Here is a 17,963-nt window from a genome sequence, read left to right as displayed (position 1 = left end):
CGCCAGGCCCCCCGCCAGGCCCCCCGCCAGGCCCAACATGCCCCCCATCCCCGCCAGGCCCCCGCCAGGCCCCCGCCAGGCCCAACATGCCCCCCATCCCCGCCAGGCCCCCCGCCATGCCCCCCGCCAGGCCCAACATGCCCCCCATCCCCGCCAGGCCCCCCGCCAGGCCCAACATGCCCCCCATCCCCGCCAGGCCCCCCGCCATGCCCCCAAGCCAGCCAGTGGCCCCAAATCCATATTGAATTAAACTCAGTTGTTGGTCTGGAGGACCGTAGAGTAGCGCATACTGGGGGAGGACCCCATCCACAAGTTTCTCCAACTCCTCTCCAGTGAAGGCAGGGGCCCTTTCCCCAGTCGCAGCAGCCATTGTCCCTTCCAGACCGAGGTCACAGCAACACTTGCAGTATAGGTCCTCTCCTGTGAAAGTTCAAGTCGCAAGTGGATAAGTAGATAGAAAATGGCGGTCACGCCCGCGGCGGTGCGTACCGCGGCGGTGCGTACCGCCACCGCCGGCGCCCTTCGCCATTGGCTCCTGAAACCCATAGGCTTCAATGTTAACCAATGCGGCTTCGCGCTGCGGTCTTCGACCGCCGACCGCGGCGGTGTGCCACGCCAGCGCATTGACCTCACATCACATTGTCACACTTCACAGGTCAGGCAGCCGCCATTTCGAGGGTCCACATGGCTCAATTTCAACTGCGTCACACAGGCCTAGGCCTTGCATAGCCACTCAGACACGCCATTCACTGCATAGAGAATCGTTTACTGTGCAAGCTGTGAGTACGTACCTGTGGGTTGCTTGACTGTGTGCTCCATGTTGTCCTTCCTAGGCACCGTCCGCTGGGTTTGGCGAGGAGACGGATGAATCCTCGCGTGTACCGACCGCTGGTGGACCTGTCGACAATGGAAGAACGCCACATTATCCTGACCTACCGGCTTGACCGTGCCACTATACATGAACTGTGTGCCCAGTTGGAGCCCGACCTGATGTCCCCCATCCGCCAACCCACAGGGATTCCCCCTCTGGTGCAGGTCCTGTCAGTACTCCATTTCTTGGCAAGTGGGTCATTTCAGACAACAGTGGGAATTGCTTCTGGGATGTCTCAGCCCATGTTTTCGAAGGTGTTATCCAGAGTGTTGTCTGCCCTGATGAAATACGTGAGGAGCTACATCATTTTCCCTGAGGTGGGCGAATTGGCTACAGTGAAGGGTGATTTCTACGCCCTTGGACATATTCCCAACGTCATTGGTGCCATTGATGGGACCCATGTGGCTTTGGTTCCCCCAAGAGACAGGGAGCAGGTGTACAGGAACAGAAAAAGTTACCATTCCATGAACATCCAGGTGGTGTGTTTGGCTGACCAGTACATCTCGCATGTAAATGCCAAGTTCCCTGGGTCAGTGCATGACGCCTACATCCTGAGGAATAGCAGCATCCCTTACGTGATGGAACAGCTAGAGAGACACCGTGTATGGCTATTGGGGGACTCTGGGTACCCCAACCTGTCGTGGCTACTGACCCCAGTAAGGAATCCCCGGACCAGGGCAGAGGAACGGTACAATGAGGCCCATGGGCGTACTAGGAGGGTGATCGAACGCACCTTTGGCCTCCTAAAGGCCAGGTTTAGGTGCCTGCATATGACAGGTGGATCCCTAATGTACTCACCTAAGAAGGTGTGTCACATCATCGTGGCCTGCTGCATGCTTCACAACCTGGCTTTGCGCCGCCAGGTGCCTTTCCTGCAGGAGGATGGTCGAGACGGTGGTGTAGTGGCAGCTGTGGAACCTGTGGAGAGTGACGAGGAGGAAGACGACGGGGCTGAAACAGACAACAGGGACAGAATCATTGAACAGTACTTCCAATAGGACACAGGTAACAATTCAAACATAATTTAGTAAATGTGAACTACTCTCCTGCATCTCTGCTGCCTGTCTATTTGCCCCAGTGTATGATGACTGAGTTGTGGCTTTTCCCTCCCTATTTTAGATCTGGGGTCCCCACTACGAGTCCTGTGCTTCGTTTCCCCATGGACTACAGCTTTGTGGCAGCTGTTTGTTGACTTCACTATGTACAAGGACATATTTGCACTGTCATGTCAATTACAATATTTTGAAATCACAGCCAGACTCCAGATAGTTTTGTGCAAAATGGGTGTTTATTTCAGTGCTCAAAATGGGATGGGTGGTTTCAAGTGGGTGGGGGCTATGGTGAAGGAATGTCCATGGCAGAGTCCAGAGTAACAGTCACACAGGTGCATTGTCCAGAGGCCTGTGGAGAGATGGAGCATGGGCAGTTCAAGGATGGACAGGGTGACAATGTGGGACAGTGGGATGACATCAGGTGGTATCCTTGGCTGGCGGGGGTCTTGACATCCTACTCTGTCTTCTTGCGAGATCTCAGGGCCCTCTTGCGGGGTGGTTCTTCTCCTGCAGGAGGTGGGGGTCTGGTGGGCTGCTGTTGTGCGGGGGCCTCCTGTCCACTAGCGCCGGCGGAGGTGGTTGGCTGTTCTTGGTCCAGGCTAGTGGCAGGGGCCCTTTGTTGTTGTTGAGTGTCCGTCCTGGTGTTGATGAGGTCCTGCAGCAGCCCTACCATGGTAACCAGGGTGGAGGTGAGGGCTCTGATGTCCTCCCTGTACCCCCGATAGTGTTCCTCCTGCAGTACCTGGATCTCCTGGAACCGGGCCAGTACCGTCGCCATCGTCTCCTGGGAGCGGTTGTATGCTCCCATGATGGTGGTGAGGGCCTCGTGGAGAGTGGGTTCCCTGGGCCCGTCCCCCCCCTTGTTGCACAGCTGCCCTCCGAGTTGCCCTGTTTCCCTGGGCCTCTGCCCCCTGGCCGGTGTGCCCACTACCACTGCCCCCAGGTCCCTGTTGTTGTTGGGGTGGTGGGTTATCCTGGGTGCCCTGTAGTGGTAGACACACCGCAGATTGACGCGCCCTGGAGACAGAGGCATGGGCCCGCTGGGTGGGAGCTGTGCTGGGTTTGGGTCTGTAGTGGCCTGTGCCTGTGTGAGGGGAACTGACTGTCCAGAGGTCCCCGATGGTCCGGGCTGGTCATCAGTGTCCAGGTCGACAGAGCTGCTGTCATCGCTGACGGCCTCTTGGGTGGGGGGTGTGGAGAATTCTGGGCCCTCCGTGGCGGTGTGTTGACGGTCGGGTCCTGCAGGGGTATAGAGGTATGGTTATAGTTTCAATGTGTGGCATATGGGTGTATCTGTGGGTTCCCGTGTCCCCAAGTGCTGGCATTCGTGTGTGGGGGCTTTGGTGAGGGTGGCTTGTGGGGGGGATGTGTATATGCATTGGGCATGCTTTGGTGATGGGTGTCCATGCTTAGTGGACGCATGCAGGCCTAGGTTTTGGGATGTGTGGGTTGTGATGGTGAGACATTGGCAGGGAATAGGTGTGCTGGGGGTGGGGGTGAGGATGGTGGTGGGGGTGAGGATGGTGGTGGGGGTGAGGGTGGGGGTGAGGATGGGGGTGGGGGTGAGGGTGGGGTTCGAGGATGGGGGTGAGGGTTGGGGTATGATTTGGCATGCAGGTGGGGGGGAAGCAGTAGTGAAGCTTCAACTTACCAGTATCCATTCCTCCGCCGACTCCTGCGAGGCCGTCAGGATGCAGGATGTTCAAGACTTCCTCCTCCCATGTTGTAAATTGTGGGGGTTGAGGTGGGGGTCCTCCGCCAGTCTTCTGCATGGCGATGTTGTGCCTGGATACCATGGAACGCACCTTCCCCGGTAGGTCGTTCCATCGCTTCCTGATGTCTTCCCGATTTCTGGGGTGCTGTCCCACAGCGTTGACCCTGTCGACAATCCTCTGCCATAGCTCCGTCCTCCGGGCAATGCTGGTGTATTGGACCTGTGTGCCGAATAGCTGGGGCTCTACCCGAACGATTTCCTCCACCATGACCCTGAGTTCTTCGTCTGAGAAGCGGGGGTGTCTTTGGGGTGCCATGGAGTGGTGTGTATGATGTGTGGGGTGGAGTATGTGTAGTTAAGTGTGTTGAGTGTGGTGGTGTGTGTTGTTTTGTGTGTGGATATTGTGTGGGTGATGGTGTAGTGTGCCTCTGTGTGATGGTATTCTGTGATCGCTGCTGTGTCTCTCAGTGCTTCTTTCTGAATTTTTGGTCGTAGGGGTTTGTGGGTGATGTGGGTGTGTGTTTTATATTGTATTGTGTGTGTGGGAGTGGTGTGTGTATGTGTATCAGGTGTGTGGAATTCAAATCGGCCAATGTGGCTGAGTTTTGTTCGTTTGTGTGTATTCTGACCGCGGCGGTGTGTACCGCCAATGGAAAACCACGTTTGAAAGACCGCCGCGTGGATTCGTGGGTCGTAATGGCATGGGCGTATTTCTGTTGGCGTGACGGTGGTGGTTTGGTCACCTCCACTTTTCCGCCGACCGTCTGTTGTGGCTGTCGGATTTTCGGAGGTTTGGCTGCTGCGGGTCAGAATGACCGTGGCGGGTTACCGCGACCGCGGCGGAATTATGGAGGATTTCTGACCGGCGGTAGGCGCCTTTTACCGCCGAGGTCAGAATGACCACCATATTTTGGTAGAGTTGGTTTTTAGATTGTTTGTTTGAAAATGACACTTTTAGAAAGTGGACATTTTCTTGCTTAACCATTCTGTGCCTCTGCCTGCCTGTGGAATCCACATCTGGGTCAGACTGACAGTTGAACTGTTTGTGAATTCCCACGAGACAGTCACACAAAGGGAGCTGAAGTGTGTCCTGCATGTCCTGATAAGTCTTCCTGGGTTAGAGTGAGGAGGGAAGAGCTGAGACTTGCACCTGAAAGGGTTGTGCCTGTCCTCACACAAAGCAGTCTCCAACCCCCTGGAGTGTGTCTGGAGCCAGGCCTTGGCAAGGAAGGATTTTATGAACAACTGCAACTTTCCTTGGAAGTTTGCCTACTTCAAAGGCAGAAATGAGTATAGGTAGTGGATGCAAAATCCCAGGCTTTTAGAACTCTTCTGGATCAAGAGGAACTTCTGCCAAGGAGAAGGGCTGAAGAACTGGAGGAGGAGTACTGCCCCTTTGCTGTGTGGGCATTGCTAGGTTAGCCTGCAGTTGTTGATTCTGTCCTGAAAAGGACAGAGGCTGGACTTTGCTGTATAGCCTGCTTGTGAAGTTTCTCCAAGGACTTGAAGTAGAACTTGCCTCCTGTTGGAAGTCTCCGGGATATCAATGACTTAAGGTTCCTCTCCCAGCAGCACTTGGAACTATGTGTTTTGTGCTGCAACAGAAGTAAAACCACCATGACACCGTCAACAACGTCACTGAAAGCACCATGACCTGACAACGACGCACAGGGCTGTGCCCCACTTTACACCTGAACCCTGGTCTCAGAGATGCCACAACCTGATGCTATCACTGAGCCGCTGCTTGCACCATGACCTGTGGGCCCCTCACTCTGCATTGCCTTGCTCACACCGCAGCATTGGTATCCCCTACTATGCCACTCTACACTTACACCAACGTCGCTGCCTGCACCGTGACCTGAGGACACCGCTTGTGAGGTACACTTAGCACCATCCCATCCCACACCACAGCCCCTCTCCACTGATGCCACCTCCATCGACTCCAGCATTGTCAGCAGATGCCCCTGTCTGCACCACAACCTGTGGAAGCTGTACAGAGCCCATCCCACATCATATAGCTGCCTTGGGCCTACAGCGCTTCAGCAACATCGCTGCCTGTACCGAAATATGAAGACACCGCACATTGCACCGCCTTGCTTCATACCACAGCTCTGGTCTCACTGACTCCACAAGACGCCGTCACTGAGCCGCTACCTGGTCCATGACCTCTGGGCACTGCATGTCGCATTGTCCCACTTCACCCCAGTGCCATGAACACCAGCTCCCCTGTCTTCATCATCAGCTCGGAGTTAGATCTGCAATGCATATGACTTCAAGGGCCCGATGACCCTTGCACCGGCCTCCGGAACCGATGCCTGTCGACACCAGTGACGCCGCCCTCCAGATCTCATCGCGAGGATCACAACACCACACATTTTAAAGGTACTGTTTGCGAGTCTTTCCAACACCATAGCTGTCCATGACCTCACAGTCAACCTGAACTGTTGGTTTTGTTGTTAACGACACCGGGACAGCCCCAGACAGAGCTATCGATTTTAAAAGAACTGTATTTTTAAGTAATTCTTGCAAAATTAATATCTTTATTACTGTATACTGTTTTTTTTAAATTTTGGTCTTATTTTACACAGGTAAATAATCGCTATTTTTCTAAAACTGTTGTGGGGTCCTTCTGTAGTGTTTTCATTGCATTACTGCGTGCTATGTGCAAATGCTTTACACATTGCTTCTGAGATAAGCCTGACTGCTTGTGCCAAGCTACTAGGGAGGTGAGAAGGGGTTATCTGAGCTGGGTATCTCCCCTACCCTGACTAAAGTGAGGGTTCCTGCTTGGACAGGGTGTAACCTGACTGCCAGCTAGAGGATTGATTTGCAAAATGGCCCCTTATACTTGAAATCCACAACATAAAGATCTCTAAGTATTATGAGGCCCAGGGTGGCTCCAGGAACATACCAAAGCTGAAGAAAACATTCCTGTGAAGAATCCCAGCTGACCTGTGGTAACTAGACCTGGAACGGACTTTACTGTTTCCATCTGTCTTACATAGTGTGAGTCTCTAAGTCTTCCCTCTTAGGTTATCAGGGCTTTGAAAGTGTACTCCTGTAATTGTTTGGGCACCCCTTGAAGTTTGGGAGCCTTTTTAAAACTTTTGCTCAAGAGCTTCAAGGAGATTGAGCGCAACAACTATCCAACTACAGTTCAACCAAGTCAGATTGAATTTCAGGTTTGTCCCCCTTGGAGAAGAGTTTTTCCTCAGAAAAACATCAAAGTCCCTTTTCAGACTGAGACTTAGAAACTTTTCTAGTTTCCCCTACTACAGGGTCCTAGCAGAGTCAATTCACTTGGTGTACCCGACCCACAATACATCGCGGCTGGCCACAAATTGCACCTAGGTCCCTGTATTCCATAACCATTGTCTATCACTGGCGCCTTGACTTTTTGGCACTTTTTCCACTTAAATAGTTTAAAGAATCATATATCTGGTTTCATTTCTTTGATATGTGTCATTCTGCCTATTATATTTTACTCTCTTTTTACAAATATGAGTGGCATTTTCATTGTATTGTGTTTTCAACTGTAAATGATTTGCACATTTTCTCTAAGTTAAGCCTGTCTGCTATGTGCCACAGTTACCAGAGGTTGTGCTTAGACTTAAAATACTGAAACATTTGACAGGATCTAACAAGATAGCCATTGCATTACTTGTTAAGGACACCTATCCATGCAAGTAATGAACCACGTTCTCACAATAGCTAAATGTCTATGTGTCGTCTTTATTTAAAAAAGTACTAAGTCTTCAGAGATGTTTGAGGGCAATGTTTGAAACGAACACTAATTAGGGCTCAGATTCTTAAATCATTCATATGCTTATTCATGGCATGGTTAGTGTTGCCATTCAAGGACTCATAGTTGTAAACTCTACACAGAAGGAGAGTCACCCTTTACAGCCAAAAATGGACAGGGTAGATCACAACTAAAAACAAATACAATTAAATTTTGTGATTGTTATATTTACTACCCCATACGTATCAAATCAACACACAAATCTTAGGCGCACATTTGGGCGGTCATTACCGGTATTGTAAAAAGAAGAAAAAACAAAGTAAAAAAATAAACACAATATAAGTACTTTGGTTTCACTATGTTTAATCAAATGTATTCTTATATTGTCATAGCAAAAATCTATATTTTATAAACATGTTAAAATCACATTAGTAAGTTAAAAAGGAGTTTATCAATTCCTATAATTATCCACTACATAAATAATTTTCAAGATGACATTACAATAAATAAAATCATATAAAAATAAATCTGTGGATAAAGCGTTTCAGTGGAAATCGAAATGGTTCACATCAACAGCACATACATAAATAACAAAATATGTATAGGAGGCAGAGAAATATGAATAGCTAAAAATTGCATATGATTAATATATGTTAATGTCTTAGTTCATTGTGTGTCCAGATAATACAAATAACCAATCCTAAAAGATGATTTTATACATATAGGTTGATTCATATCCATTCCAGTCTTCAATATATTGATTCCCCACCCACACTGGGCCCTTCATGTTATGATACAATCATGACTTAATGCATCCATATCCCTATCTATAGACACTAATTCCAACCTTATTCTAAAAGTCTCATGGGCCTTTTATCATTCAATTATATGAATGACGTATCTTCTAGTTTTTTTTCGATCAGTACTTTGGTTACTGAAGTGTGCTTGCGACACAATGGCATGTGTTTCTAACGGTGGCCATTTTTATGTCAGGCTAGTAGTGTAAATTCAAGGTTTATGCCCTACCATGGTTTATGTTTTGTCTAGTTTACACCTTTTTGTCTGAATTTAATTGATTGTCTTGTCGACCCCTTCCTCGCTATTTTCTACTCGCAGCCTTTGTTTCATTACTGTAAGGATGCATTATCTTCTCCGTCCACAATTACTCAAGCAGAGCCTATTTACATTTCTTATAGTATTTTCAGTGTCGCTACTAACCATTAATAATTTTATCTTTTCAGGGATTCTTGAGAAACCTTTGGAGAAAAAAGCAGGACGTAACTATGGTCCTCAGGGAAACAAAAAATTGATTTATTTTATCGATGACCTGAACATGCCTGAGGTGGATGTATATGGAACCGTTCAACCTCACACACTGATTCGACAGCATATTGATAACGGACACTGGTAAGTAATCGTCAAGGTTTTCTTTTAGGTTAAGGTCTTAAGTTTTTAGTTAGAAAATTTAAGCTTATTGCACATTACTTTACCATCCAAAAGAAATGCAAACAAAACTGTAAGAATGATACCTTTAAGGTAAGAGTGGCCCAGGATTTGTATGTATTTGTTGCTTGACTGGTCTGTCTTAGACAACTAAGAAACCATGTACAATTTCACTGTGTCACCCTTAGATAACGTGACCTCAGCTGAAGACATACTGTGAGAGAGGTGATTGAGGGCAATTTTAAATGACTCAAAAAGCAATACAGTGAAAGTAATAAAGAAGTCTAAAACGTTTTTAGAAGAGAACCATTCCCTAGCAGTCTAGCAAGAAAATATAAAATCAAATGAATATAGGGAAAATAAAGAAAAATGGATTTAAATATTTTAATGCAAGTCAGCTGGAACAACTTTTTCAAGGCAATCAATTAAAACAGGTGTCATGCAATGGGAACAATTAGGTACTCTGAATTATGCCTTTAAATGTGCTTTCAGTTGTACCTGGATGAAAGATAGGTGGAGTCTCACATTCACATGCTAATAACGGGGTCAGATATTTGGCTAATTGAAACAAACATGTATGCTAGGACTTAGCTGTTTTCCTGGAGCTCAGTCTTCTCCTTCATGGTCAAAAGGCTTCATTCCACAAGTGCCCCAGGTGCTAAGTGCACTAGTTGGGTAGAAGTAGTGAGAAGGGTTAAATAAGTAAGAGATTTAGGGAAGAAAAAGTGCCACTGAATGGCTACAGCTGAATGGATATGATGCTCCTCTTTGATTTTCTTGTGGCGATATCAGCAGTTTAAACTCATCAGAGGGCTCGGACGGCAGGCCCAGAGAGATCAGGTTATCAGGATTACCCTAATCTAGAGTAGGTTCATAAGCACTCGTGTGACTGTGGGAAGGAATTCTGAAGATCATCAGCATTATTAAGTAACCAGGTTACCAATATTTTCACTACTAGCAATTCTATATGTTGGAGGACTTGCTAGTCTCCTGTACAATTTGCACTCTGCCCTTCCTGAATATAAACACCTTTACTTTGTACCCACTTTCTCACTGTAATTCAAGGGCCATGACACAAGAGCAGCGTGGAGTGTTTTTTTGTAAATCTCTTTTATTGGTTTTATACAACCGGGTCGAAAGCAGGCACCCTACCACGAACAAACAAAAAACTTCAGGCATAAAGCTTACAATGTTTCAGAAACTCTCATCCGAGGCACCAATCTTACTATGTAAGGCTCACGTGTTAGAACAGGCTCCCCAGCTCCCCCATCTCCTGGTAGTTATTATAAATCCCATACTCAACCAGTGCTCAAACAAGGCCCCATCCTTACCCCTCCCTCAGGAAATGTCCTCCATGGCCTGATGCCATGGTTCCCACACTATATCAAATTTCTTTGGGCAGCCACGTCCTTTGTACACCCTTTTTTCAAAATGCATGAACCAGTTTACATCAGCCTCCCACTTCCTCTACTTCAGGACTTCTCTACTCCTGCACATTCAGATGATGTCACACTTTTCCCCCCTTTAGTGACATATTACAAAAGAGAAGGAAGCATCTGCCCAGGGACTGGTCTCCACACATGCTCAGGACTATCAGTTGGGGGGCAGTTCAGTTGTGCAGTTCATGACCATTGAGAGTCACTTTACTGTTCCCCCCAGTACTTCCGGAAGAGAGGACATTCCCATATAGTGTGGAGTAGTGTTCCCCTCTAACGGCAGCCTCTCAGACATCTGTCTGAGTCCACCCTATCCATATGGAACACGCTCAATCAGGTATAGTAGGCCTTGTGAAGGACATTCAATTGTACCAATTGATATCCAGCCCATATGGCTGCTTCCTGAGGGTACCTACAACCCCCCGCCAATCACAGTCTTCCAGTCTCCCCAACTCTCCCTCCCACTTCTCATTGAGGGGATCCAATGGGGAATGCTATTGTGCAGTAGGGTCGAGTATAGTCTAGACATTGCATGGTTGGTGACGGGGGCTACCAACACTGTATTCCAGATGTGATTCATCTGGGGCCTCCCTCAAGGCCTCCATATGCAATTGAAGGAGGTAATGCAGATGCTGATACCATAGATATTGCCCACATGATTGGTCTTGGAGCTCTGGGTAGAGTATCATCTCTTGCCACCTCCATATGTCCCCCACCTTGGAAATTCCTATCATGTCCCATTTAGCATGGCCTTTTAAAGCCTGTAGCCCCTGTGTTTGGTCGGAGGTCCACAGGGGGTTTCTAACATTATTCTACCCTTGATGCAACCACTATCCCCATTGGGGCCGGAAGCAGAGTTAGGCCCTTATTACCATATGGATGCCGGATATACCCTTTTGAGTCCATTGCCCTTCTGTCTGTCATTACTGATGGTTCCTGCTTGGAATGAGAAACCCCAGAATTTGATTGTATGCCACTGGATCACCCACTAGTATTGAGGAAAGTCAGGGAGGTCTATACCACTATCTAGCGGCTTCCTTGTAAAGGCTGTATAGGCTTTTCTCTAAGTCTGCCCCAATCGTAAGCCCCTTGTGACCATGGCCACTGACTGGAGGAATTCCTCAGGTACTGGGATCGGAGTGTTCTGTAAAACCTAAAGAAACATCAGGAGGTAGATCATCTTGGAGAGAGCTGCTCTACCTCTTAATGAGAAAGCATTCAGTTTTGTTACATGACTCCGGGATTTTTCTACCAGGAATAGATCCCCATATTTTGTTATAAATATACCAAGGTATTTAAACACCTTAGTGCCATGTCAGGGAATGGTGCCAAGTTCTGCCTGTCAGTGTCCCTGAGAGCAGGAATGCACTTGATTTGTTCCAGTTGATTCATAGCCCTGGGAAGGAGTCAAATACCTCCAGCATCTCTAGTGCCCTAGTGATCAGTAGACGTAGGCCAGCAAGGTAGAGGAGTATGTCTCTTGCATATAATGACACACCGTCTTCCCAGTAGGACCTATCTCAGCCTGTGCAGCAGTACATCAGTTCACAGTAAGCATGCCAGAGGTTCTATCACCAGCACAAACAGCAGAGGAGAGAATGAGGGCACTCCTGCTTGGTGCCTTTGCCCAGGGGGAAGCCTCTGGAGAAGGCTCCATTCATTCACTTTGACCCTAGCGTCTGGTCTTTGCACAGGAGAAGTGTTGGTGTTATGTAGATTCTTAACCTGCCTCTCTTTCCTGTGTTACCATCAGCACCTAGATGTTAGTGGACTATATCATATCCTTTTTCTCTGAGTGTTCCGAGGGATGGGGAAGCCACTGGGATTCTTTGTAGGCATACCATTAAGCCTCTGTTATTGTTTAAACTTTAATGTTTATCAGTCACCTTAGCTTACTGTTGTGTAGCATACATTGGATCCTATGTCCTGTCACTCTCTCAAGACCTTGTCACCATCCAGAAAGGCAAGAAAACATCAGTGACATAACGGGCTATCCACTTAGAGTGAGAGACTCATTTACAAAGTCGACAGACTCTCCTATTGCAAAACTCCAGTGACTTAGCTTTAGAAAACCCTGGTGGTCATTATGCTTTTCCACAGGTCAGCCGTGAAGACTGTCATATTATGACGTCAGCAGTTTGGCCGAAGCCAATCCACCTAACCGGACTGCCTTGACAGAGGTGAGCACCTCCAGCCAGGCGGTAGCTGCAATACCGCCATCAGTATTGCGACTCTGCAGACCGCTAGCATTTTCATGGGTGTGTGACCGTCACGAAAATACTGATGGACATGCACCCAGTGACAGGAGTCGCCATTCCTGTTGCTGGCAGACATACCTCCACATGACCACACACCTACATACACGCACCCCTACTCACCCACGCATTCACTTATATACACCCCACACACTCATACCAAAACACTCACTCAGATACACCTGTTTACTCACATACACGCACTCACATACATTCACTCGCATGTACATACTCAGACATACACCCCCTTCCCCCAGCATTCGCACAAACATACACGCACTCACACACACACACCCCTCCCCCCCACATTCATACACACAGACAAAAACCACTCACATTCACACAACACCTGCCCCCGCCTTTCAGACGATCAACTTACCTGCTTTGGCAAGGTGGCTGACCGGGAGAGGATGAGACCCTGCGCTTTCCACTGCTGTCACCACACCACCATGCAGGAAACCACAGCGCTGTATTACGGATCGTAATATGGTGGGCAGAGTCCTGTTGGCGTGGTGGTGCCAGCGTTTGAAACCGCCTCTATTACGATGTTGGCTAGGCTGACAGTGTCGGATTTCCACCCGAAATCAGGCGGAAATAGCCATGACATCGTAATATGGTGGGCTTCAGACCATTTTTGATGTTTTGATGCTTGCATCGATCTGGATGGGATCAACTGTTCCCATCTGCCATAATGGTCGCAGCCTTCGATTCCTGTCACTGATTCTTTCTAGGAGCATGGTGTACTTCATTATAAAGAAGTTAGTCAATGAACAGTTCATGCCTGAAGTGGGCAAAGCTTAGGAATAAGAGGACCAAATGAAGGCCTGACATGGTCTTCGAGATGAGAAGATGGTGGGCTGAAGCAGGTCTCCTCGATTGACCTTGTCAGTTAGATTCCAATTAGATTGATGAACCTGAGAGTTATGTTGTGATTATTCCAACTCTATTAACTACAAACAACGTCTACTAAACTCTCTAACTTTTTATTTTTTGAATTAAGCTTCAACCATTCCAGAACACAGTTTCTCAAAAAATGTATGTATTTATTTTTTATTTATTAGCCATCTAAAAACATGCAGTGATGTATTAAAGTCTCGATTCATCATACCTATTATTTTTAACAAAACCCTAACCAAGCAACCCAGTCATTCATCCTGTACATTAAAATCTTGGTAGAGAGTTGAAACAATGTGAGATGTTTCTTTCAGTTCAGTGTCCATTTCACATTTTAGAAGTATATCTATAGATGCTTTTCTCTTGTAGCTGTTTTTATTTTCTTCCCTTACTGAGCATGAATCCATTGTTTCGGCAGAGTCACTTAAATCCTTTATCAGCATGATAAATATTTCAGCTATATGCAAGTTACATCACCATATCTGGATGTATGTCATAGCATCTAGAGAGTTTCTCCTGTTATTTATACATACATGGTTTACATCAGAATATTTGATATTCTCCTTCGATTTTACGTTTCCAAGTGTTTTTTCATCCTGTTGTAAAATGTATTTTAACTGTGTGTTTCTATCTCTTTAAAATGTGGCTGGGGCATCTAATGTGTCTTAATTGCTTTCTCCAACCAGAAATACCTTTTTGCCTGTATCCTCCAGGCACTTAACTGCACTGCAAACATATCAAATCTCTTATTTAAAAGGAGGAGAAGGGCCAGTAAGACCGATGTCATTGAAGAGTGAGAATCCACAAATAACTTGGAAAATTTGAGGACCACATAAAAGCTATAACAAAGTTGTTGAAAATAATTGACAAATGTTATGTTAGCTCTGAAGAAAATTGCTCCCTCTCCCATACATATGTTGGGAGAAGTTCATAATTCTCCTTATCTGTTGCATCAATTGGGCCTAGGATTTTGATACATAAATGTATGATTAGGAGTCTACACACTCTGCACACTCCTTTTCTCTCATTACTTAGTAAGGCCATACTTTCATGAAAAATAGTTTCATAAGGCCCACAGAGAAAGCTACTGCTGATCCCAATGACATTGCCATGTCTGTTTAGTTAGTAAGTAACAAGGTCAGGCTGAGGAACTTAGTACCCGTCCGGTTTGGTTTTGGGCAATGAAACAGGCTCAATATACATTGTTCAGATGAATGCAGGCTCACACTTTTTAACATTTCTACCAGTAGATCAGTGATTGTCTTTCAATATCCTTTATTCCCAGCACATTCTCACATGATGTGAACTAATCTCATATCATCAAGAGTACATATGAGCCATGCCATTGTGTGTTGCATATATCTTCTATAGGCTATTCGTTATCAAGCTGGTCCAATGTATGACATTAAATTATATGTTTTGATCAAGGAATTCCTAGACACTCTGAGTGCATTCCTAAATGTTCTTTCAATTAATCCAATTCAGTTAGTTCTTGTAAGAAAGTGAATTATAGGTTGGTATCGATTGACGTTCACCAAAAGCAATAGTCATGCAAATATTAGGTCTAGTCAGAGGTTTCAGTAATCTAAATCTGAGCTCAACTCCTGGTAGCTATGGCACAGATGGTAGTGGGTTGACTTAAAGAAAATATATAAAGCGCTCAGAAGTACTAAAAATAGTAAAAAAACACAGCACTATAAAAATCCCACTCCAAATTAGGAAAAGATAGCAAAATATAATGAAAACAATTAAATCAAAACGACATAAAACTCAATGAGGGAACCATAAGGTATGTATTTTAAAATAGCTAAGAAAAAATAGCATAAAATTCACAAAGCGCCAGTGATAGTCTGAGGTAGCATTAGACCAAGACCTGTTCATGAAGTAAGTCTAACTGTGATAAAGCACAAGTTGATTACTCTAACCAGGTTCATCCAGGTCTGAGAATTTACCATAGGACTAAGTCTCTGAAATGGCCACCAAAATCCTCCAGAGGGGCAAGTTTTCAGGCTGTATCTGCTGAGGTCCTCTCAAAGTGTGATATTTGTTGTATGAGGTCCTGCTGAAGTAATTGGGTTTGTACAGAAAAACTCAAATAGGGAAAATTCAGATTTCACACCCATTGAAAGCCTCAAGTCACCCGGTAATTTTCAGGCCTTCAGCTGGTTAAGATTTCTACGTTCGTACTAAGGGCCTCATTACGAGTTTGGCGGTCAGATCACCACACCACCATGTTGGTGGTCTTACAGACTGCCCTATTACAAGATATACAGGAATGCCAACCAAAAAAGGCAGGCTGGCAGCACCGCAGAGGCCCAAAAATTGGCGGTCCAACCTCCAGCGCCGACTGCACTGTGACCAACCACTGACCGAATTACAAGCCCAAAGTCGCAGATGCTGACACCTATGGCAGTCAGCCAATGGCGGTCCAAACCTTGGCGGTTCACGGTCACCAAAGTCATACACAACGGCACATTGGATGGATTTGAAAACATCACATCTGACACGCATCACCACTCTAGACACACCTGTGAAGGACACAATAAAACACCCCTCTCCACACACTACAGTCCTCTGCATTTTCACAGCAAGACAGTGACTTTTTCCTATGCTACACAGATACAAGGCACCATTTTTGTCACCATCCCATACAACACTCTGCATACACTTTAGTAAGTCACTTGTTTGTTCCTTTTTTTTCCACCATGTCACGTTCCAAAAATCCCCATTTTTTCAGAAGATGAGTTAAGAGTCACGGTGGATGAAATCATAAGAGTAGAGACACAACTGTTTGGAGCACAAGTCCAGCACACTCCTCTCAGTAGGAAAATGGAAACATGGGACAGGATAGGCGACAGAGTGAATGCTGTAGGCAACACCCTCTGCACTCAGGAGGACATCAGGAAGAGGTGGAACAACCTCAGGGGCAAGGTCCATTCCCTGGTCTCCAGGCAACGCCTGCAGGCCAAGAAGACTGGTGGTGGCTTTCCCAGTGCTTCATTATATCCTTCCATGGGTGAAGAAGGTCCTGGCCATCCTGCAATCTGAGGGCCTAACATGAATACCTGGGGGAGTGTAGTCTGGTAAGTCACAACTCCTAAAAATGTCACCTAAATACAATATGCATGCTCACAGCTCACCTTTGCCACCTTTACTGTCACTCCACACACCAGTCCAGTGTCCACCAGTCCAAAGGCCCCTGTATGACATCTTACATCTGAGTTTTAATCACCTGGGGGATACCATTTGTGTATAGTGTGTGTAGTACATGGAGTTACATGACTACAACTCTCAGCAGGCACTGGTCTACAAATCCAAACAACAGGCTCGTTTTTCTTTTACCATATACCCTTGTTTGAAGCCCTCAATGGAAGTGTACCCACCAGGGAGGATAACCTTTGTCAAGTGTGTGTAGTACAGGGACTGACGTGACTACAACTCCCAAAAGGCACCGTTATTCAAACCCAGTACAGTGTTTAATTCACTAGATACCCTTGTTTGTTAACTCCCAATTAAAGTGAACTCACCTGAGAGTTTTTTTTTTTTTATATGGCTGTTTTATTATTTCCAACACACATATTCATTTACAAATTCAAGTAACAAAATTCAAAAGTCAAAAATCAAGAACCAAAAACTGGGTCAATGCATACCATTATCCAAACGCCAGCAGAGCATTTGTTTTCTGTTGCATAATACAGATCTATCTATCAAGGAGTAACAAGCGATGTATTCAAAAGGTAGTTATACAATATGTCACAATGCCACGTGTTGCCCCTGAATACTCAGGGTGTGTCTAGTTTTGCTCCCCCTTTTGTCCAATGGGTTAATGTTCACTTCATATCACAATCACGCAGTCCCACATGTTTGATCCAATTCACTGCTGGCTGCAAGCGGAGACTCAAACAGTTAGATAAAATCAATTTTGTTAACATTCTCTTGTGCTCATCGCTAATACCTTCCCATAAGTGAGATTTTCTTTCAGTCTCCCATAGTCCTTCCAACTCGCAGGAAAACTCCAAAAGTTTATTTCCTAACGGATATGACTGCCATACCTCCTTCTTCACCGTGGGCGTTCATCATTTTAAATTACCAACCGAGCAATAAGGGTGTCCCAAACGTCATAACCTGTGGGTGCCTGTCCTCTATCTCGCAAGGCTCGTAACACTCGAAGTTCCGCCTGCGCCCACTGCGATGTCATAACACACCACTCATGAGTTTCCGGTGCCCTGGGTGCCTTCCAATTCATAGCAATCAATTGTTTGTACATAGTGAATGCCAGGTCTGCAAACCTATGAATATACAGTACGTGTCCTGCTTAATTCTAGTTCTGATTCCCCAATAAACAAGATCTTGGTTCCAGTGAGAACACATGCTTCGTGATGTCAGTGATATCTGTCACTACCTCATGCCAAACTTTCTGAAGGGGCCCACAGTCCAACACCATGTGATAGAAGTGAGCCGTTTGAGACCCACATCGGGGGCATGCCGGGTTAGCTGTAGGGACATGCGGTGAATACGGGATGGGGACAGATATGTCTGATGCACTAAATTAAACT

The 17,963-nt window shown here is 46.3% G+C and overlaps 1 protein-coding gene across 1 annotated transcript in view; it reads left to right on the top strand.

The window, feature by feature from the left end:
• Window positions 1–17,963, top strand: part of DNAH11 (dynein axonemal heavy chain 11) — a 2,866,633-nt gene that overhangs the window by 1,597,880 nt on the left and 1,250,790 nt on the right. The window contains exon 47 of the mRNA XM_069211469.1: window positions 8,621–8,786. Within this exon, the coding sequence (XP_069067570.1) occupies window positions 8,621–8,786 (166 nt within the window). The remainder of the gene's footprint in view (window positions 1–8,620; window positions 8,787–17,963) is intronic.

Source organism: Pleurodeles waltl, chromosome 10, assembly GCF_031143425.1.
Source record: "Pleurodeles waltl isolate 20211129_DDA chromosome 10, aPleWal1.hap1.20221129, whole genome shotgun sequence".
NCBI lineage: Eukaryota > Metazoa > Chordata > Amphibia > Caudata > Salamandridae > Pleurodeles > Pleurodeles waltl.
Note: the sequence above shows the minus strand (reverse complement) of the source record. Positions and strands in the feature narration are given on the sequence as shown.